The sequence below is a fragment of the Dama dama genome, chromosome 11, assembly GCF_033118175.1.
Source record: "Dama dama isolate Ldn47 chromosome 11, ASM3311817v1, whole genome shotgun sequence".
Taxonomy (NCBI): Eukaryota; Metazoa; Chordata; class Mammalia; order Artiodactyla; family Cervidae; genus Dama; species Dama dama.
In genome coordinates, this window is record NC_083691.1 from 34,447,460 (window position 1) to 34,469,209 (window position 21,750).

The 21,750-nt window shown below is 50.7% G+C and overlaps 1 protein-coding gene across 1 annotated transcript in view; it reads left to right on the forward strand.

Moving 5' to 3' along the window:
• PLB1 (phospholipase B1) overlaps positions 1 to 21,750 on the forward strand; it is a 119,222-nt gene that overhangs the window by 63,095 nt on the left and 34,377 nt on the right. Inside the window, exons 22-41 of the mRNA XM_061155074.1 lie at positions 316 to 367; positions 691 to 771; positions 1,933 to 1,998; positions 2,330 to 2,430; positions 4,426 to 4,507; positions 7,381 to 7,485; positions 7,589 to 7,684; positions 7,913 to 7,984; positions 9,049 to 9,087; positions 9,649 to 9,709; positions 10,537 to 10,595; positions 11,556 to 11,629; positions 15,675 to 15,718; positions 16,164 to 16,272; positions 17,796 to 17,847; positions 18,234 to 18,314; positions 18,873 to 18,938; positions 19,897 to 19,997; positions 20,915 to 20,996; positions 21,637 to 21,741. Coding sequence (XP_061011057.1) covers positions 316 to 367; positions 691 to 771; positions 1,933 to 1,998; positions 2,330 to 2,430; positions 4,426 to 4,507; positions 7,381 to 7,485; positions 7,589 to 7,684; positions 7,913 to 7,984; positions 9,049 to 9,087; positions 9,649 to 9,709; positions 10,537 to 10,595; positions 11,556 to 11,629; positions 15,675 to 15,718; positions 16,164 to 16,272; positions 17,796 to 17,847; positions 18,234 to 18,314; positions 18,873 to 18,938; positions 19,897 to 19,997; positions 20,915 to 20,996; positions 21,637 to 21,741 — 1,528 coding nt within the window. The remainder of the gene's footprint in view (positions 1 to 315; positions 368 to 690; positions 772 to 1,932; positions 1,999 to 2,329; positions 2,431 to 4,425; positions 4,508 to 7,380; positions 7,486 to 7,588; positions 7,685 to 7,912; positions 7,985 to 9,048; positions 9,088 to 9,648; positions 9,710 to 10,536; positions 10,596 to 11,555; positions 11,630 to 15,674; positions 15,719 to 16,163; positions 16,273 to 17,795; positions 17,848 to 18,233; positions 18,315 to 18,872; positions 18,939 to 19,896; positions 19,998 to 20,914; positions 20,997 to 21,636; positions 21,742 to 21,750) is intronic.

The following is a 21,750-nucleotide window of genomic DNA, read 5'->3' on the forward strand; positions in this document are numbered from 1 at the left end:
CCGATAACAACCTGTCCTACTAGACAACAGTGTGCAGTTTAGAAAGTACCTTTGTTATCTCTCATATATCCTGTGTAGTGACTGTGAGATCGAAGAGAGGGTCAGATGCCCATGTTTCCTTGGTGATGCTGCTGAGGCTCAGAGAGGCCAAGTAATCACCCCAACACTCTGGTCCATAGAAAGAGCAGCAGCCCTGCTAATTTCAGAGCAATCGATAAGGAAACTGAGGCTGGAAAAGCAAAGTGTCCATCCCGGTCGCCTGATACCTAGCCTGCTCTGCTGGTCACGTGACTTTTTTCTTATGTCTGCCCTCAGGGATTTACCTGTTCAGGCCAGGAGGCTGGTGGACCTGATGAAGAATGATGTGGTAAATCTGGGGAAAGTGGCATCTGGGCCTACTTGAGGTAGGATAACCAGAGCAGGGAGTAGGCGGGAGGAATTATGGAGATGGAGAGTTTCGGCTCTGGGGGAGGACAGAAACACACAGGAATCCAGAGAGGCCACCTTTAAAAAAAAAAAAATGGTTTAGCACCTGTGACCTCAGTACCCCCAAACCAAAGAAAAGAAATTAATGTTCCCATTAGACCTCCAGTGTGTCCAGACCCATCCCTGTAGCATTCAGCACTTTGTATTTTCCTAGACTTGACTCTGGGGCAAGACATTTACTTGTTTGTTTCCTATTCATTTCAGAATATAAATTTTCAGGAAGACTGGAAGATAATAACCCTGTTTATAGGCGGCAATGACCTCTGTGATGTCTGTGATGACCCGGTAGGTCTCCAGGCCCTAACCCAAGATTCCCCCGGGGAAGAATTTCCACCCCGGGTCACTGGAACAGTGCAGCTGGGTTGGGACTTGGCTAGTGGTCAGGCATGGATCCAGCCTGGGCAATGTACTGGGGGCCAAGCAGTCACTGGAACACTGCTCTCCATAGGGAGCCCACACCTCCAGGGCAGGGGGACACAGACAGCTCACCTTCAGGTGTGATAGAGCTGTACCCAGAAGAGAAGCCTGGGATCAGGAGTGCCATGGGATTTGGCCTGGGGCTGGGGGTGGCATCAGAGCTTTACAGAGAGCAGGAGAGTCTGGGTCGTGAACACAAGAAGCTTTGTCAGGCAGAAAGGGGACCAGCCGAGCAAAGTGGTGGGTCTGGCTGTGGCTTGAGAGCACCTGCCCCCAGGGGTGACCCTGCCCCCCGAGACTCCTCAAGGCCTGCTTTCCTGGCATCAAAGTCACCAGAATCTGGGATTTTCAAGCTGTGTTGCAGAGGGCCCACAGTGGGGCCTGAGGGCCACTGGCTGCAGGGTGGAGCAAATGAGGAGGTGGGGCCATGGGTTCCTCCCTCACTTCCCCTGAAGCTTTGATCATTTGGTAGAACAGGGCTCTTGGCTAAATTTCATTCAGAGAAAGGGTTCCGCTGCTTTTAAAAAAAAAAAAGTTTGATAACCACAAGATGAGGGGAAATCACCCTTAAAATGTTTTACCCTTGGGGAGGGGGAGGCAGGACCCTCTTCCCCTCTCCTTATCTCAAACGGTATGGTTGAACTGTGAGTTCCCAGGCACGGGAGACTCCAGCAGAAGTGATCAGCCACTAGGATGTTCAAGCTGCAGGAGATCTTAGAGGCCCCCTACTCTAGCATCCCAGTTCAAAGGTGTGATGTGCTTTAGCTAAGGCCCTACCTCTAGTTGACACGAAGTGGGTCCAGAGCTTTCCATAGCAGAAGAAAGGGTGTTTCCCTGAGGGTCACAGCCTTAACAACCTTGAGAACTGTGAGGTTAGGGTGGAGGCTGGGGTCCCAAAAGACAGCTTGTGCTTCAGTGTTGCCCGTTCAGAGTGAAAGGCAGGGAGGAGGGGACCCAGGAAAAGACATGGTCCTTGTTACAGAGAGACTGGGTGGTGACTGGGGTTAAAGACATCGCCTCTCCCCGCAGGTCCGCTACTCTCCACAGAACTTCGTTGGCAACATTGGGCAGGCTCTGGACATCCTCCACGCTGAGGTACGAAGGCTGGACCACATGTCCTCTGAGCCGCTCAGCCACGGGCCTCCTCCTTGGGCCTCTGGCTTCCTGCTGAGACCCTCCCACCTGATCCCCTTCTCCTGGAGACCAGCGCCGGTCATGCTGTCCGTCCTGGGCCCAGGAGCCTGAACACACGCGTGTTAACAGCAAGCAGCAGAAAGGAGGAGACAGGGATGATGGATGTGGGGGGGGTGCCCAGGTGAAAGGCCGCAGACCTGACACCCAGCAGGAGGCACGGGCCCCAGACCTGGGGGAGAGGCTGGCGCTGCCCAGCCTTGACCCTCTTGGGGATGATCTTGCCTTTGCTCAGGTGCCTCGGGCCTTTGTGAACCTGGTCAAGGTGCTAGAGATCATCAACCTGAGGCAGCTGTACCAGGATAAGAATGTCAGCTGCCCGAGGCTCATCCTCCGGTGAGTTGTGTGTTCTCCACCTGTTCCCTAAAGGGCCCATGGGACCCTTAGCAGAGAGTGACTCTGGCTGGTGAGAAAAGCCAAGGGCAGGAGTGTGAGGAGTGCTGAGACCCCCTGGTCAAACCTGACAAAGCCTCCTGTAGGAGACCCCCCAGGGCATTGTGACCCCAGTCCAGGCTCCTATGCCCTCAGAGGACATGCATTTGCCACCCAATGTACGTCTTTTGCCATGACAGCTCAGGACACTCTTCAGTCCTTCAGGGAAGTGTAAAGTATGAAGGGTGAATGAGCCTTTGTGGGCCAGGCTCACTAGGGCCACATCTTTCTCAGTGTCCAGAACTTCCCCGCTCCCTCCCAGAGGCCCAGCTCCCGGATAGAGGAGCCTCTGTTCAGCATGGGTGCCCCGGGCTGAACATTCACAAAGGTACAGCTGTGGTCACTTTCTAGAAGACAGGGTGGTCAGGTCAGAATCAGCATGGTAGAGGACAAAGAACTCTTGCCTCGAGAGGCCACCTTCATCCCCAGCCTCCAGAGCTGAAGATGGCTCCCCTGCCCATGTTGCATGTGACCCTAGGGAGTAAGACATCCTTCTGCCCCAAGCGTGAGCCGTTCCTGCCTGCAAGGTCTCCTCTGGCCTGTTAGCCCAGATCACAGTGGCTGTGCCCCCCACCCCCTTCTTCCCTCCCAAGCTCTCTACAGGCCTCCACCGTAGGCCTAAGCACATCACGTGGTAATGACCCTGAGTGCCTCTCCCTCCTCAGCCCTGAACTCTGTCTGAGTCACTGCCAGTGCAGAGTCAGGGCTCCGTGGTTGTTTGCTGAATGACTGAATGAATAATTCACAAGGGCCAGATCTGCTCTTGGAAATGAAGGGGTATCTTGGCTGTTCCCTGAGGATGCATGCCAAAGTGCCCCCGGGGGCCTAGACTGCATGGGTCCCCTGGGGAAGGCCCGAGGATGCTGTGAACAGTGGGAGGACGGCTGCCCGGTGACACATGCCTATTAGCGCAGCTGGTGTCAGGCGGGCTATTTTTGGCTGCTGACTCATCCCCTGGCTCCCACTTTCTCCAGTCACTGGGGCACATGGGGCGGGGGAGGGGATGGAGAGAGTTCAGCGTTTTTATTCCATTTCAGAGCACCTCACCTAAACGTCTCTGGCTGCCCATCACTACAAGGTTTCTAGATGATTAAAGCTGAAGGTTCAGAGTTGGCATTTGTCTGACCTGGAATGGCCAAGTTGCTGATGGCGGGATTAGGAAGGCTCAGGGTCACCTCATTCTGCCACCTGTCCACTGTCCTATCTCAGTGGCTGTGCTTTCCTTGGTGGTGCTGAATCTGCATTGAGCCATCCTCACTATTATTGTCTCCTGCCTATGGACCATAAGCCCAGATTTGTGAGATGGCTAGTCAGGACAGAAGCAGCCAACAGGGGTTGAGAGCTCAGGTTGAGACCAGAGAGACTTGAGTTCAAGTCCTGGCTCCCACACTCAGCATCCACTTGAACTTGAGAAACTACTAAACCATGCAGAACCTTAGTTTACTCATCTATAAAATGGGGGCAATGAAAAGACAGCTTCTAGAATAGCTAAGAGGACTCAGCAAGTTAATAAAACTCTCAGCACAGTAAACATTCAGTATGTGTTATCATTATTATTGTTGTTGTCACTGTTATTTAAAAGGAGGCATGCCTTATCTCTACTACACTGTTCTCAGACATTAATCTGGTAACTTGGCTTCATAAAAGTCACTCCTGCAGGTGTCAGAAGACATAACTATTTCATTTTCATGAGCAAATCCAGGTCTGGGAAATTTTCTTAGGTTTCAGCTGGTGCAGTTGGCAGGTTAGCCAGCCAGAGCTCCCCCCACCGCCCCCTGCTTAGCACAGGCATCTGGTACCTCTGAGTTAAATATATTCTGAATCTCAAGCCAGTGTTCCTGTGTCATGCTCTCACACGGTGGTGCTGGTGCGTGAGCACCTCTGTGGTTTGGTCTGCAGGAATCTGTGTCCCTGTGTCTTGAAGTATGATGATAATGCGACAGAACTTGCCTCCCTCGTCGAAGTGAATAAGCAGTATCAGGTAAGCTGGGAACTGCTGTGTGGTTCATGGTTCTGGTTAGAAAAGGAACAGACACTTAGATTATTTCAACCTCGACTGCGTGTGACATTACCACTGACCAGTTTGCAGATATAAAGACCGCCCCCCTCCCCCGCAAGGCAGCAGATTCAGTTTATTTGAATCAAGTTTTACAGAGCCAAGTCACTCAACACACATGACCAAATCTCAGTTCCTGGCCTTATACCAAAATAAGTATTTCCAATTGTCCATGGAGAATGGGTATGAGGTAGAATCTGGAGGATTCAGTGTGATAACACATACTCCCTCTGCCCTCCCTGCCCAGGGGGAGCAGGTGTTATTGGGTGTTACTGGGGTGCACAGGGAGAAAGCTGATGCTCTCCCAGCATCCTGTGGGCTGTCCCTTTGAGGCTTTTCTCCATCAAATCTTTGACCAGAGCAGCAAACTCTCTTGAGTTTTGTCCCAAATAATCATCCAATCACTTGAGAACAATGGTCACCTTCCAACTCTTCCAGAGTGGGTGGGATGCAGAAAGCTTCCAGGGTGGATCAATCCTTCAAGCCCATGGACCCCTTGGAGCAGAACCCCTCCTGGCAGCCTCTTTCAGAGCAGCCTTATCCATGAGTGGTGTCTGGGCTCAGGGCAGTGACCTGTGTGTCGTTCTTAGAGGCCATTGCCCGGCCCCTTGGGTGAGTCCTCAGTGCACTTCCCTCTGTTCCTTTGTGTCTGCTGAGGAAGTCGTGGCCCTCACCAGGCAAGGGAAGGCAGCCAAGGTTGTGGCTGTGAAAGCAACCCTTTTGCAGGTGGGGTTTGGGTGCAGAGCACAAGCGCTTAAGCAATTCTGGTTGGTTTCTTGTTTATTATTGTATCAGACATATTATTTTCTATAACTTGATTTATTTTTGGCTGTGCAGGGTCTTTGTTGCTGCACAGGATTTCCTCTAGTTGCGGAGGGCGGGGGCTACTCTCTAGTTGAGATGCTCTGGCTTCTCATTGCCGTGGCTTCTTTTGTTATGGAGCTTGGGCTCTAGGCACTCGGGCTTCAGTAGATGTGGCATAAGGGCTCAGTTGTGTGGTTCCCAGGCTCCAGACCAGCGGCTGAATAATTGTGGCACATGGGCTTAGTTGTCCCTTGTCATGTGGGATCTTCCTGGATCAGGGATGAAACCCGTGTCTCCTGCATCGGCAGGTGGATTCTTTACCACTGAGTCACCAGGGAAGCCCCAGATGTACTATTTAAGCAGACTATCTGGAAGAACTAAGCTCAGAGGCCAAGCCACCAGAAATTGAAGAGTCATGGAGTTCTGGGGCCATGCCATAAGAATAAAATCAGGCCAAACAACTAGTTTGATGGAGTCCCCATAGACACCACTATCACTGCTGTTTCTAGAAACTAGATGCACCCTCAGCAAAATAGACTCTGTGCTGTCCCTCCATCTTTCAATCTCTAGCTTCCAAACCAAAGCCTGAGGCAGGAGCCCCCACACATCTACTGGGGGACCCACGGGTGTGTGGGGGGGATGTTGGGAGAGACAGCATCTGGGCTTCTCACCTACAGTGTGAGGCGGGCTCTTCTTCACATGATGGAGTGGGTTCAGAGAACCAAAGAGAAGGAGAACGGTTCCCTTAAATGGTCTTCACAACCTCTCTAGATTAGCCAGCTATTCCCAGGTCTGCTCTTGGTGACCACTGAGATCCTGCTGTAGCGTCCCAGACGAGCTCACAGCTTGGCCCCATGAGGCCATCATGTCCCCTCTCTGAATCCTCTGACTCTCTACTTCCTGTTCCCCTCTCCTTGAAGATGATCATTGCTGTTAATTATTACCACCATGTGCCAGGCCTTCTCCACACTATTTACACCATTTCTGAAAAGTTGGGGTGGCGGGGGCGGGGAGGCCTCCACTCTGAGCCATTGTGGCTGATTCACAGAGGCCCTAGCAGCATTTAAAAGAATTTAAGGGATGGTCCAGGCCTCAGTGAACATCCTCCACTTACAGATGAGGAAATACAGGTCCAGAGGGGGAAAGCAGCTTGCTGAAAGTCACACAGCTAGTTAGTGGTATCGTACCTTCTGCCTGCCTCAAGGCTCTGTCTGTAACTGGAAGAGTCTCCCCCTGGAGGTCAGAGCTGACATATTCCCAGCCTGGGGACTGGCTGACTGTGGAAAACAGGTGTCCTGGTGTCTTCTGAAGTGACTGCACTAATGTTCTGGCTGTGGAAGCCTGACTTCCCCCTCCAGACCGGGTCCTGGCTCCGAATGATGGAAACAACAGCAAGCACTGAAATGGCAGAGTGTGGCAGAAGTGGGAGCCAGAATTAGGGTGACTGGTCCTTCTGGAACTGAGTCTAGGTATAAGCTATGATAGTAACAGCTCTGCTACCTCCTAGGTAGATCTGAGCACTTCAAGGGTGCGTGGAGAGGAACACTCATGCTCACACACACTGCATGCATGAGTGATACAGATGGACATTAAATGTGATTGTTAGTTCACCTTTGATTTCCTGAACCAATGTAGGACAGAAATAAATGTAAGGATAATCCCCCAAAGTCATTAAATCAAATTCATACTCACTCTACCGCCACCCTAGTCTTTAATCAGAATCTTTAAAAGAGGATCAAACTGATGGACTTAGGTTTTTCGTTTTTCCCAACCTGGGTCAAATAGATGCAATGGCAGCTGAGGTTGGGGGCAGGGCGTGAGATGAAGTCTGATCTGCAACATAACTAGCTGGCTCCTGATCAGTAGGGATTTTGCTGCAGATTGATTTCACTCAAAGGTCAGATTGTGTTTAATTCTCTGGTGGAGAAAAAGTCCACACAAAGACCAGACAGGTGCAGAGAGCCCCCTGACCCCTGACTCCCTTCCTCCTGCAGGAGGGGACTCACCAGCTGGTCGAGAGTGGGCGTTACGACACCAGGGAAGATTTTACAGTGGTCGTGCAGCCGTTCTTCGAAAAAGTGGACATGCCCAAGACCCCGGTAAAGCCTCATGGATAAGTGGGAGCCACAGGTAGTGCCCAGCTTTTTCTGAACACCACTGGTGTTCCTATGACACGGCCCCTCTGTTCTGTCCTATGACCAGGAGGGGCTGCCTGACAACTCTTACTTTGCTCCTGACTGTTTTCACTTCAGTAGCAAGGCTCATGCCCACGCAGCCAGTGCCCTGTGGAACAACATGGTAAGATGACCGAGATAGGGAAAATTATGCTTCCTCTGATATTAAAAGATTCCGAAAAGTGTTCAGAGGACTTCAGAGACCCATCACTCAGGCTGTGAGATTCCCCACGCAGCACTGATGATAAACCTCAACCCCTCTGTCCCTCCCTCCCTTCCCCAGCCCTGCCTCCTGACGTCTCCAGTCTTGCCACCTGTTTATCACTCCCCATCTTCCTGCTTCTTGGTTTAGTTGCAACCTGTCGGCCAGAAGACAAGACAGCATAATTTTGAAGACAAGATCAATATCACATGTCCAGACCAGGTAGAGTGAAGAGCACAGCCTTGCCAGGGGTCTACCTAAAGCCTCTTTTGCATCCTTTCGAAACTTTCATTCAGGTTTCTCAGTTCCTTTCATCCCAGGTTCCCATCCACACCCCCAGCTCTGTTCCCCTACCCTCCCAATCCATACTGCAGTTAACCATCCACAATGCCCCATCTGATTGGACTGTGAAGGGTGACAGACAGTGGCCAGGAGGCCCTAGATCTCACCTCTATCTCTCACTGTCCCCACGAGCCCTCACACAAGTCTGCACCCAGGCCTCTTTCCAGCTGGGAGGAGGAGGGTGGTAGTACCGTCCAGCCCTCATGTTGAATCTGAGGCTGGGAGGACATTAAGGGCAGGATGGGACATCTCCATGTAGTCCCCATGGCAGGATGAAAGAGTGAGGGGCTGAGACCTGGAATAATATCTTCTAGGATGGAAGTGGGGGTGCGGGTGGGGAGGTCCACTGGAAGCCAGAGATAAGAAAGCAGACATTCACCAGGAAGGCAAAGCAGATCTCCCTGTTCACTCACAGATTGTCAGAAAGCTTCTTGGACCTTTGCAGCTGCTCCCTCACGTCTATCAGTTTCTTCCTCTGGATTCCCAGAGGGGTCCCAGGTTTGGGACAGGAACCTGAGTAGGGGCTTCAGGGGATGGAACCTCAAAGCGCTTGGCTTTTCTTGTCTGGGTGTGAGGCACCTAGGCTACTACAGGGCGGGAGTGGCAGGGGTGGGAAAGCGGGCTAGGCGTTCAGGACCTGGGCTTGTATTAGCAGACAGTGGGACTCTGCTAGAAAGGGGCAGGGTGGGGAAAGAGAGGTGACCTAGCTACCCCGGCCAGCTGGATGAGAGGCAAAGTGCAGAGGTGCTTGTTCCTGGGAGCCCTGCAGGGTTTATTGTGGTTGGTTAAGGGGGTTGCAAAGAAGGCTGGGTGCATCCTGGGAGGGGGCCCAGCGGTCACCCTGCAGGGCAGGGACTTGGGCACCTGGAAGGTATTTCTGCATGTGGGAGCAGAGCAGGAGGCAAGTTGACTTGCTGCGGTGGTTCGCCACCCTCTTCTCACAGGCCCGGCCATTTCTGAGCACCTACAAGAACCTCGTGCAGGTATGTACTTGTTGCTTCCTTCCAGCTCAGCCACCAGTGTAGTGGGCAGCCCCTAGCAGGCACCAGTTCTGCGAGGCAATGGGAATGTGGTGAGCATTCCTGATGGACAGTTGGGGGGTATTCACACTCTTCTATAAAGTCCATTCACCTATACCTTCAGACAGTGGGGAGGGCAAAGTACCCACTATTGGTAACAGTTCAGACAGGGGGCCAGCCGGTCAATTCTCAGCCTCTTTAGACATAAGTGAAGAGAACCATCCCTTATAAATCTGCTGCAGAAGTGGGGAGGGGATGGGAAGGGTGTGTTTGCAGTGGGCTGGGCTTATCTTGTTGATGTCAATTTTGGCATTGGATGGTAGGGGTGGTGTGGGAGAACTAGGTTAACAGAGGGAGCCTGGCCTGACACTCAGAATCACCTGGGGCACCTTCTTCAGATGTCCCACTAGGCCCTCCCCTGGGTGGGGCCCAGGAATCTGCATTCATTAAAGCTCTTGGGTGAGTCTGATGCCCAGCCAGCTTCTCTGGCCCCTGGCAACCCTGGGATCTATTCTGCATTCCTAGGATCAGGGGAGCCAGCTGCTCTGCAGTGACAGAGCCCCTTCTGCTTCGCCACCCACCTCAGGTAAGCTCCCGCTGGCACACCAGGACCCTGGGCCCCTCTACAAGAAGTCAGCGAATGGCCAGTGCTTGCTTCCCGTCTGGGTGGCTGCCTAGGAGAAGCCCCCTCGTCTGTAGCAGAGTCTGACCCAGCAGAACCCAGAGCAGGCGGGGTCCCCCCTGTTCCTCCCACTAACAGGAGCACATGTCGGGGAGCCACAGGAGAGCTGCCTTCAGTGGCCCAGCCTGGGGTGTGACCTCACCAAGGCCCAGAACCAGGGTGTACGGTGCCCGCTAGGGAGTCGCCACAGGGAGCCAGCTCTGTGGGTCCCTCTGTGGCCCCAGGCTCTGCAGTCACTGCTGCCGCCTGGAAAGTTCTCAGCAGTCTTCAGAAGACACCTGGGGGCAGGAAAAGGCCCAATGTGATTATTCCTCAGAGTCTTGGAAATCCAGAACCCAGCTCGAAAGGGGCCATGCATCAGACTGTGACCTCCTCTCTATGGGCCAGTGCCCATCTGGTCGTGTCCTCCAGTCACAGCTGGTATCCCATGTGACTGCTGGCACCAAAGTGCTGGGATCCCATGGTGCCCAAGCATCCTGCCCTCTCCTTCCTCCTCCCACCCTCTCTCAACACCTCTCCCTCCCGGTAGGTCCAAGTTGATTGGTTGTGTCTCTGATGGGGAAGCTGTTTTCCCCTGCCCTCTGCCTCCACAGAACCACAGATGCTCAGTCCTACACGGCCCAAACACACACGCGGGTCATGTGCCTGGTCTTACTGAAAGCAAGTAGCACTGGACTCTGATGGTAGCTTCCTCCCCACAGACTCAAGTGTGTGTCTGTCTATCTTTCCAGTGCACACCCTGAGACCTGCAGACATCCAAGTTGTGGCCGCTCTGGGGGATTCTCTGACCGTAAGGACTCTTGGGCCCCGTCCTTGCAGGGTGGGGGTGACTGTGTCAGCTCCAGGTCCCCGTCCTCCTAGCTCCAAGGCCTGTGCTCCTGGCCTCTGCGCTCTCCCACCCCTCTGTCCTGACTCCATCAGGCTGAGAGCAGGACGAGGGTTTGATTTTGCAGTCACGTTCTCAGTCAGGTATGTAAGCAGGAATCCTTCAGGAGTGAGCTGAACTGCCTCAGGCAGTAGAGGTTATGAACACTTAGCATCACTTTTGAACAACTGTAAAAAATAATGTCATTTTTGACTCAAAAAATCTTCTAAACCTTCCGTGAGGGTGCTTTCCCCTTGGATTATACTTTACAAGCAGCTCCAACCCTCACATCTGTTTCCTCTTTGCATCCGCCGCAAAGCAGGAAAGACTCTGTAGTTATGGTAAGTTATGCTCTTAAGTTCCAAGAAATAGGGCCATGGTATCATCCCAGAGCACCACTTTCTGGCAGCACTTCTGAAGCCATGAGATTGCCTTACAGAATGTCCCCAAGGGAAAGAGAACTGTGAAATGCATGAGAAATCTGTCCACTGCAGATCTGTAGGCTCTTTCTTCATGCACGTCAAGAACTTAGGAGTAGAATGCTGCTACTGGTGTTGAATCTCACGTTCGTAAAGCACTTTAAAGGCTTCAAAACTGATTTTGCAATGACCCAATTTGGTCAAACAAAACAATCCTGTGAGATAAGCAGGGCATGGGCTCAGGTCTGTAAGGAAGCAGCTGAGATCTGGGGAAGGCACGCAGCTGGAAAAACAGCAAGCCCAGGAATTCTGACCCCGCCACCCCCCGCCCCCCAGGGTGATGCTCTGCGCTTGCTGCAATGCACTCACGGGGAACACCTTGAGAAGCCCTGCACGTACGCAGCCTCCCTTTTCTCTGACTTGCTGATTTTCCCATGGATTTTGATATTTGGATATGTTTTCAAAGGCCGGCAATGGAATTGGCTCCAAACCAGATGACCTTTCTGATGTCACCACTCAGTACCGGGGGCTGTCGTATAGGTAATGTTAACCCGTGACCCCCTCCCACCCCATGCTCACTGCTCCCCCGCCCCCAACCTCAAGAGATGGAGCAGGGATGTGTCTCCTGTAAAATGCATAAATACCAAAGAGCAAGGACCAGGTCTGGAGGGGGCTTTCAGAAGGAAAACCTATCTTATTTCTGGAAAAATGGAACAATTTGATGAGTGGAGAGGATATTTTTCTTTGATAACTCTTTTCTTTTAATTGTGCAGAAGAAGCAAACCGAGGTTCTTATCAGACTTCTGGGTCAACAAATTCAACATGAAATGCACCAGAAAAGCACCAGATCTCTGAGTCTTCACCTGCCTGTTTGCATGTATATGTGCCCATGTGGTTGTTCCTATGTTTCTTGTTTACTGTCTGTCTGTGTTTGTTCATGTTGCTTATTCACATTGTGTAGCCACACCTCTGCCTTTATGTATATGCATACATCTGTACAGAAAGTTCTGAAATGCGGCACCCACTTTAGGTGGAATCAGCCGAGACAAAAACCCCAACCAATAGGCATTCCATGGCCCCTCACTTGTGCCTGCATAATGGGGGGAGTGGTAGAGGGTAGTATGGGAAGCACAGGCTAAGCCTTATGCTCAGTTGGCAAGTGCCTGATGCTACAGGAATATAGAAGAGGGGATACTCAATCCTGCCAGCTGGGAGAGGAGGGCTTCCCAGAGAAGGTGGTACCCCGTTATGCCTTGACATGTTAGCAGTTTGGTAGGTAAGAAGAGTATTCCAGACAGGAAGTAGGATAGCTTAAGGCATGTCAGGAGAGTGGTTGCACGGGAGTATTTGTGTCTTTCTTTCCTAATAAAGTTCATGTTTATGAGCCCTTCGAAGTCATTGGTGGCGAACTCAGGACTCTGCCAGGAGAGGGCAGAGCGCTGATGAAAAGTGGGGTAGCCCAGTGCTGCCCCTCCCTTTCCTGCAGAGAGAAACAAATGTGAAATGTTTCTTTCAAGGAAGCTAGAGGGGACGGTGTGTGGCTGATGACGGCCCTGAGGACCATCCCAGAGAGAAAGTTCTTCCTGGATGAGGGGCATCCTCACTCAGCCAGGAGCCACCCACAGAGAGGACGCAGGTGTGGGTAGTGTGGGGACATCACCTAGCGAGAGCTGAGCAAAAGGCCTCCCAGTGCGAGGTCCCATACACTTTCAGGCAGGGGGTCTCTGAGGAGCAAAGTCAAGGTTGCCTCTTGCCCACTGGGTCCCAAGTGTTACTGAGGCTGCAGGAGAAAAACAAACCAAAAGGAGGAGCAGGAAAGTGGAGGGTATTATAGTCGAAAAAACATGAGGTAGGGGCAGCTTTACTTGGTCTGAGCTAAAGAAGGAGGCAGTATTGTCGCATCCTCGTGTGGGAAAACAAATAAGACAGGCCAGCCAGCAGTTGACGGATGAGCTACCCCTGGTGTGGTCAGGGGAGCAAGGTGACCTAACTTCACAGTTACTGCGCAGATTCCAAGGATTCAGATACAGATAGGCCATCTTCCGCTGAACGTTTCTCTGTGCAACAGTGAAAAAAATCCAGCCACTGATGTTTCTTCCTATGAGTGAGGTCTAGTAAGGCCTGATGTTTTAATCTGCTGGTTCCGTTTTCAAGGCTTCATATAGTCAATGGCTCCTGTCGCTTTAAACCCTTTATTCTAAGTGTTTCAAAGACCTACCCCAAAACCCACATGCGTTAAAAGCAGAGGTACTTGGTCAGAGTCTAAGAGATAGTTTGACTCTTCATAAAATGTGTAATGTTTCCCAAAGTGTGTTCCATAGAACACTAGCCCCAATCTTTGTTTTGGGGGAAATTTTTCCTACTATATCCTTCCTCTGGGAAATTCACATGCCTATAAGCGTATTAAAGGCTCTGAGAAGCCCGACAATGAAGAAATCTATTTAAATTCTGTCTGTTTAATCCAATATTTCCCTTAACCCCAGAACACTTTTTTTGTTCAGAGTACCTGTTAGCGTCTCTTGGGAAATGTTCATGTAGTAGACCAAGCTGAGAAAAAGCAATTTTCTGAAGCCATTAAAGCTTCTGAATAGGAAATTAATGATTCTAGGTAAACTAAGAATGCAATTTGAGCCTCTTTCTCCAAGGAAACAAAGTGGAGGGAGTGGACCTCACGGAGTCAGACTAGGGAGAAGAGTTCTTGGTAGATGGGTAGCTATAGCAGGCCTTGCAGGAAGAGGTTAGGCTGTGAACATTTCCAAGGCCCCTTGGCCTGTAAGAATCACATAGCAGTGAAAGGCCCCAGCTCTGGCTAGCTTACTAGTGTGCCAAATCTGGAGGTCTTTAGAGAATTGCCTTTCCTTCATTTGAAATGTTGGCTTGATTGCTCATTCAAAGGACCAAAATAAAATTTATTTATAAAAAAAAAGCATTTCCTTGTCTTATTAATTAGGAGTTCAGTCTCACATTATAGAAACTCCTTTGATAAATGTTATCAAGCATCAGTTTTGCATTTCTCTGCATACTGTGAGTGACTCTGGAACAAAACCCATTCTTTGAGCTTATGGAGTAATATGAATTCCATTCATCTGAAGGGTCTTGTCTAAACTAGCTGTTTCATGTGGGTCTGTTTTCTTTCATGTTTCCCATAGTTCTGATCAAAACAAGGGTTTTCATATTTTTGTTTCTCCATATTTATTTGTATAATTCTCTCTTTTCTCCTGGAAAGGGGCTCTGAGAGGTTTCTGTAGCCTATTGTCTTAATCAGCTACCACACTTGTAGAACAAAGATAGTTTTAGATAAGAAATTGCAATAGAACATACTTGATGTGTATGCATTTATATATGTTTCTGTGTTTATAATTTTTTAGCTTTTATATGTTTCTAGAAGGAGGAAAGGAGGCAGGGTTAGAAGACAGTGATGGGAGTAGGTATAAGTCTTTGTCATTTCCTGCCAAGTGAAAAGTGTTATGATGAAGTGCTTTTGGTCCAAAGAAGGCAGGCTCAGGAAGCAGCTAAAGTAGTAGCTTCATGCAGAGTTGGGAAAGGATCAGAAGCTTTAAAAGCAGTGTCCAACCAAAGGCCATGTTCAGTTCAGACACTGAATGAGAGGTGCGAGAGAGATACCTGAGTGAGAACAGAAGGGTAGAGTGTACCTGGCTACTTTTTCTCTCCACCTTTTGAGGATCTTGACCCTTTGACTTAAGCCCTTGACCCCACCCTAGTGAAAAACAATCAATTTCATTCCAAGCCTTCTCTTGAATGAAGAACAGCCATAACTTTGATTCATGGCCTGTCCTTCGAAGTCTACACTGAATGCTAACACTGTATTCTCTGAAACCTCTTGGCCTGTAATAATATACGGGGATGGAGGAGGGAGTCACAGAAGAAAAATAACAGTAAATATAGTACATCTGAACAGTGGACTTCATTAAAACAGAAATACTTCTCCCCTTGCCTCCCACATGTGTTCAGTTTAAATGCATGAAAGAAACTGACACTTTGAGTGTGTCTTGAAGTTAGATTGAGGGCCAAAAAACTAGATTATATGAAATTAGATCGGGTGTTGAAAGGCAGTGAGATGACATCCCCTGAACCTTCCAGTGGAATTTACCTGACCACTGGGCAGAGAAGAGCTTATCCATTTTCTAAAGGTTTCCAGTTCAAGCTGGTTTTTAGTTACCTTTTTGGTTTTAAGTTTCCATAGAAAGTTGATTAATCCCTGTGTGCCTCAGCTTCCTACTCTGTAAAATGGAGATAATTCATCTACATCCCAAGCTTGTTTGGAGATATGAGATAACTAATGTAGAGCATGGCTGGGTGCATGGTATAGAATCAGCTAAGTATGCGCCCTCCTGACTTGCAGAAGGAAAAAACAGCCCTCAGATTTCACCTTCAAATCCTGGATTTGGAGGATCCAGCCTCTTGGGGAATTCACATTTTTTCAGAATCCGTCAAACACAAAGAGGTGGCTCTGGGGCATCTGACAGATGCTGATGGTGTGGGTGTCTTTAAAAGATGGGGGCCCTTTTCTATAAAGCCTGTACATTGATTCAGTCTCTCTCACTGACCTGCTCACTTTCTACAGCTCAGGAGGGGACAGCTCCCTGGAGAACGTGACCACCTTACCGAGTAAGTAACCACCAGTGTCTTGAGTCTGTCCACTGGGTCCATCTGATGCCCAGACTTCCTGAAAGTGCCTCTCGGCTAAGAAAGGGAGAAATGACATCTTCCTTAGGGACTGCCATTGAAATGAGAGGAGAGACCTGTGGACAGGCCATTGAAGGGGATGGAAAAAACTAAGTTCAAGCCCTGGCCCTTCTGTATGCTGGCCAGGTGACCTGGCCCAAGTTACCAAACACCCTGAGCCTCAGATCTCTTCACCCAGCCCAAAGGGTATGGAGATAGATGAGCCAGTGAGTATGGCTGAAAGTATAAAGAAAGAAAAGAAAAGCTGAGAGGCTCTTGCTGCCTTGGCTCAGCCTGTCATCAAGTCTGAGGCCTCATCTCCTTTCTGGGGCATACTCCACCTCCCATCCTAAGCTCTCTGTGTCCTGTGCACCCCCTTCTCTTCCAGATATCCTTCGGAAGTTCAATGGGAATCTCACAGGCTATGCGGTGGGCACAGGAGATGCCAATGAGACAAATGCATTCCTCAATCAAGCTGTTCCTGGAGCTAAGGCTGAGTATGCATTTTGAGGGGGAGGGGGCTGTTGGGCAGGGAGTGGGAGGCACATCATTCCCTTTAAGGCTGTAATTCTGACCTCTGTGTGCACAGGGGACCTTTATTTACGGCAATGATTTGAGAATCTCTTGGCCGTTCTCTTCGCTGGTTGCCTCTGTGACTGCAGGGAGGCTGGATGGCTGGATCTTGGACAGAGACCATGATCCTGGAGCCTGGACTTGGTCTTGCTTTCCTGTGCAGCATGGCCTAATCTTCCGACTACCTGACCCACCATATCGTTTTTAAAACTTACCATGGCATAATGGCATTCTCTCCAGTGCCTCATGAGTGGCAGTTGCCCCCATAGATCAGGGAGTATCAACCAAATGGATGGGTAATACAGAGTCTCCACATTAGAGGCTGCTTAAAGGAGCTGCTTAGAGGAGTGGCGAGTCATGTCCTGTCCTTATGCCCATTGTGGGGCTGCAGGAAATGCAGTTGAGAAGCTAGAGGCAGCTGGAGCCAACCACTCAGCCCCCCAAGCTGACCTCCAAGGAGACCCCTCCTCCCACACCCCACTCCTAGAGGCTTCAGCCACCTGGGTCTCCTCACTCCTGGCCCAGCCTGGGAAGACCCTTCTTGGTAATAGAAACAGCCAAGATGGTGGTACACATGGACCCACCTCCAGGTGCCAGGAGACCTCTGGTCTGTGGCTCCATCTCACACTAAAACAGGGGCCAAACTAGTGAGGAGCTGAGGGTGCCTGAGGGATAGTCTTTCCGTGGATTATAAACCCAGGTATGTGTAGCGTGTATGTTTAATGCCCCACCTCTTTCTATGCATGTGTGCTCAGTCACTTCAGTCGTGTCCTCTGGCTCTTTGTGACCCTATGGACTGTAGCCCGCCAGGCTCCCCCTGTCCATGGGGTTCTTCAGGCAAGAATATTGGAGTGGGTTGCTATGACCTCTTTCTAAGAGAAGCATTTAGCTAAGTTGTGTCATTACCAAAAATGACACAACTAACATATACCGAAGAAAAATCAGCCACTGGTGGGGGGAAGAGGGGAAGAAGCAGCTGTGTCAATATGAGACTTTTAACTATTGTACTTGAGCATCAAATGCTCAGCTTCCTGGCAGCCAAGGTAAAAGAGGAAGCATGCAAAAACTTTCCTAGATCTAATTTCAGAGTCTATACCAGTCCTTTAAAGGAGATGAACAGTTTCCTGCACGGAATTGTTAAAGACACTTTGCACGTGGAGTCCTAGAAAGGACACCATGCATAACAAATATAATTGGCAGTATCCTTGACTATAGAGGCTGAGGACAAACACACAGCTAGTTCTGTGAAGGGTTATTTGTTGTAATAACTTCTCCAGAAGAGGCAAGTAGCTTCTTGTCCCTGAGCCTCAGGGTCTCTGCCAGCTCATGTTAGAGGGTGGGGGGTCAGGGGTGGGGTGAATGCCATGGAAGCCTCCAGTTCAGGCCATTTAGGGATGAAAGATTCAGGGGCTCTTCCTCAATGGGACTGATTTCCTCTCCTCCTCAGGGAACTTGTAAGCCAAGTCCAGACTCTGATACAGAAGATGAAATCCGACCATGTAAGTCAGATTTATGATTATCTTTAAATACTAGCTTGCTAGCCCAGTAAAATCCCCAAATGGAATTGTTGGCCATGAAAACAGTGAGCCCCCGGTCCCTAGAGACATTCAAGTGGCAGAGGGGGCAGCCCCTGTCGAAGGCCGCCTGGAGGAGATTACGTCAACCAGAGGGAGGTTTGTCGCTGATCACAGTGACCCTGAAAGTCCTTCCTGATGCTAAGAATCTGTGGTCTATAAATAAATCTCTGAAGTGCTGTCAGCTCTGAGGTTCTGATCCTGTTATTTCAAAAGGGCAAGGAAGTTTTAGAGGTTTGAATGGATTTCCTAGAGCTGTGTTGTTTTTTGGTTTATTGGAAATCATCAAGTATTTTCCTCCCTCTGTACAGAGAGTAAATTTCCATGAGGACTGGAAGGTCATCACGGTGTTGATTGGAGGCAGTGATTTATGTGACTACTGCACGGACTCGGTAATGGCGGCTGGTCAGACCTACTCATTGCTCTTGACTTTGACCTGTGGGCCCTGGAGATCCTCTTTGAGAACAATCCCTAGAATTAACCTCAGGATTGTCCAAGGATACCTGTGTGTGTGTAAATGCACACACAATTCACACATGTGCACATGTACACACACACACTTCTTTCCCCAGCCCCTCAAATTTCTGGCCCCACCTCCCTGTCCCAGGTAGTGAGAGTCAGCAAATGGCAGATATACAGGGCTTCTGTTCCCCTCTCTTACAATTCCTGAAAGAAAGAGAAGAAACCGTAAACCCCAAGCAATTAGAAGTGGGACTTGACACGTCCTACTCCTGAAGTAAAGCTCCAACTGAAGGTTGCAGTCTTCTGTCTGGCCCAGCAAGTCCCCAACTGTTCATCTCAGATTCTGACATCGTGAACTGGTCACGGTTGGAGGCCAAGGGAGAACGAGTCCTTGGGGCTGGAGTCCTTGGGGGCCTGGGGGAGAACCCAGTTCTTCCCACTGCCCTCTCTCCCTAACCAGCTTCTCTTCTCTCTCCTGTCTCTTCCAGAATCTTTATTCTGCAGCCAACTTTTTTGACCATCTCCGCAATGCCTTGGACATCCTACATAGAGAGGTGGGTGGGGGCTCCCACAAACTGGACACTGCTCAAGCCTGGTGGGGAGAAGAGGGTAAAACACCCCTTCCCAAGGAGCTGGACAAGGACATGGGCTCCTGCCCCTTCCATAGTTTGGGGGTACCCCCAAGGAAGCCTCATGCTATTTGGGACCAGCTCCAAGGGTCCCCCTCCGCTCCAAGGCTTGAAGGGGAAAGCATTGTGTGCACTAAGCATCCCTTCACCAGTACTGGCAACATTCTCTGGTGGTGGCAGCTGGGTGGCTCCCAGGCTGGGCACTGCACCCTGAGTGGCAGAAGTGTCTACGGCAGGCCCCCTTCTGGTCCTGCACCCAACGTGTTCTCTCCCTACCCCCTGGCATGGACAAGACTTTCTGGCTGCCTGGGAGGGGCGCTCGGACAGCCAGATGCTTCTCTGGTTTTGCCACAACCCTGAGCCTGCTCAGCAGAGTTAGTCCAGGCCAGGCTGGAGGGAACCCATTAAGGGCTTATATCCTGGCAAACGGGCCTACCTCACCAAATTGAAAGCTAACTGATAGCTGAACAGAGCTAAGTCGTATCTGATTCTTTTGCGATCCATGGACTGTAGCCTGCCAGGCTCCTCTGTCCATGGGATTTCCCAGGCAAGAATGCTAGAGTGGGTTGCCATTTCCTTCTCCAAGGGATCTTCCCAACCCAGGAGTCAAACCCAGGTCTCCTGCATTGAAGGCAGATTCATTATGAGCTGAACCCTCAGCATTTAGACCCAAGACTGCCATGTTGGCCCACTCTGGGAGGCCCATTCACACTGCTGCCCATGTGGGTGGCACAGACTGCAGGACTCTAGGTGCTCACCTTTTGCTGACACCTCCCAGAACTCCACTCAGGGACCCCGGAACCCGGTCCCACTTCTCAAGGTGCTAAGGCACCTGGTAAAAGAAGCTTCCCAGGCCCTCTCTCACCTAGAGCCTTGCACATAGGTACCCCGGGCGCTGGTCAACCTTGTAGACTTCATGAGCCCCAGTGTCATGCGGCAGGTGTTCTTGGGGAACCCCGACAAGTGTCCTGTGCATCAGGCCAGGTAGGCGGGTACTTGCTGATCTGGTTCACATGGTGGGGACTCCTTGGGGTCTCTGGGACTTTATCTGTCCATGTGTGCATCTATAAAGGGGTCTCTGTCAGGATCACCTCCTTCTGGGAGGTCGAAGTCAGGGCCCCCACTTCCCTAACCTCAGAGTGCCAGTGAACCTCTGTGATGGGGGAAGTTGCCGGGCAGAGGTCAGGACTGGGACACACACTAGTGTTTGGGAGACAGTGCAGCCCAGCCTGTGAGAAGGAGTGACATACAGGTGTGTCCACACATGGTGAAACCATAACAAAAGCAAAGTTTACTTACCTTTGCGGGGAAGAAGTGACCTGGGGAGGGACATGCAGAACTTCCAGTTGGGAGTGTTTTGTTTCTTAAGTGGGGTGAGAAGTACACAGGTGTGTGTTTTATTGTTCCTCCTGCCTTACACATCCATTTATTCAGTTAATAAATGCTTTTTAAAGTCTTACTGTGCACCAGGCTCTGTTTTGAGTAGAGAGATCTTTTTTAACATCCAGTAGATTTTATGAGTGTGAAATAATTCATCATAAAACAAAAGGGAACACAGCAGGGCACTAGTATGAACTCCAGAGGTGTCTGGGGACGTGAGCAACAGAGGCTCACCAAAGCGTGCATTTGTACTTGTTTTTAAACACTAAACATGGGTTTCTCATTGCCTAAATGCATTTGTTCAGTGTATTTTGTTGAAGGCCCAGGGCCTGTGGTCCAACACTTAGTACTCTGTTAATGTGAGAGGGTGCCATCCATACATCCTCCCCTTGTGCATCCCTGGGTCAGGCCTGAAACCTGCCCCTGAGCATGTGTAGCAGAGCCTCCAGTGAGCCATTCCCCCACCTCCACCCTGACAGCAGCTTTGGCTCTGGGTCTTTCTGTCTCCCCTCTTTTTGCAGCATTTTGTGCAATTGTGTTCTGACCCCGCGGGAGAGCTCCCAAGAGCTGGCCAAGTTGGAGTCCATCACCCGAGCCTACCAGGTAAGACCAAGAAGGTCTCTCCTCCGCCTCAATCAGCACGCCAGCCCAGAGCCCCCCTGGAGAGGCTCATGGGAAGGGAAGAGCTATTCAGAGTTTGAGAGGCAACATCACCATCCAGGCCACTTCCTGGCTGAGGTATCTCAGGCACCCCAGGCAGGTTCACAACGTCCTCATGGCTGAGCTGTCTTGCTGGCTCAGCCCCAACCCTTGGCCTGACAAAGGGACTAGCCCTGGGTGCCCCAGGGAACTGCCATCCCCTCCCCTGTCCCCCAGATGCCCAGCTGCCCCTCCAACCCCCCATCTCTCCAATAGGCAGGCCACAAGCCAATGGGGGTGTTGCAGGTCCCAAGCCTAGGGGCCCTCTGGAGGTCTCTCCTAGGTTTCTGCTCCTTTTGGGACTTCTGGCTGGCCCTTCAGAACTTGCGGTCCACTTAAAACCAGAACCAAAAGGAGACACAACCCATTTCTAATTCCCTGGAAAGAGATTTGTCATCAAGTGTGTTTGTGTTCTCAAGAGAAGAACTGAGTTAGCCCACCTGTTGAGGGAGATGGGGACAAGGTCACTGCCCATCACCCCCAGCCTTGCACTAACGGGTACCTGGAGCGCCTGTGCTGAAGATGCCCACGGGTGTGTCCACAGAGCAGCATGCGCGAGCTGGTGGAGTCCGGTCGGTACGACACACGGGAGGACTTCTCTGTGGTTCTGCAGCCCTTCTTCTACAACATCCGGCTCCCTGTCCTGGCGGTAGGCTCC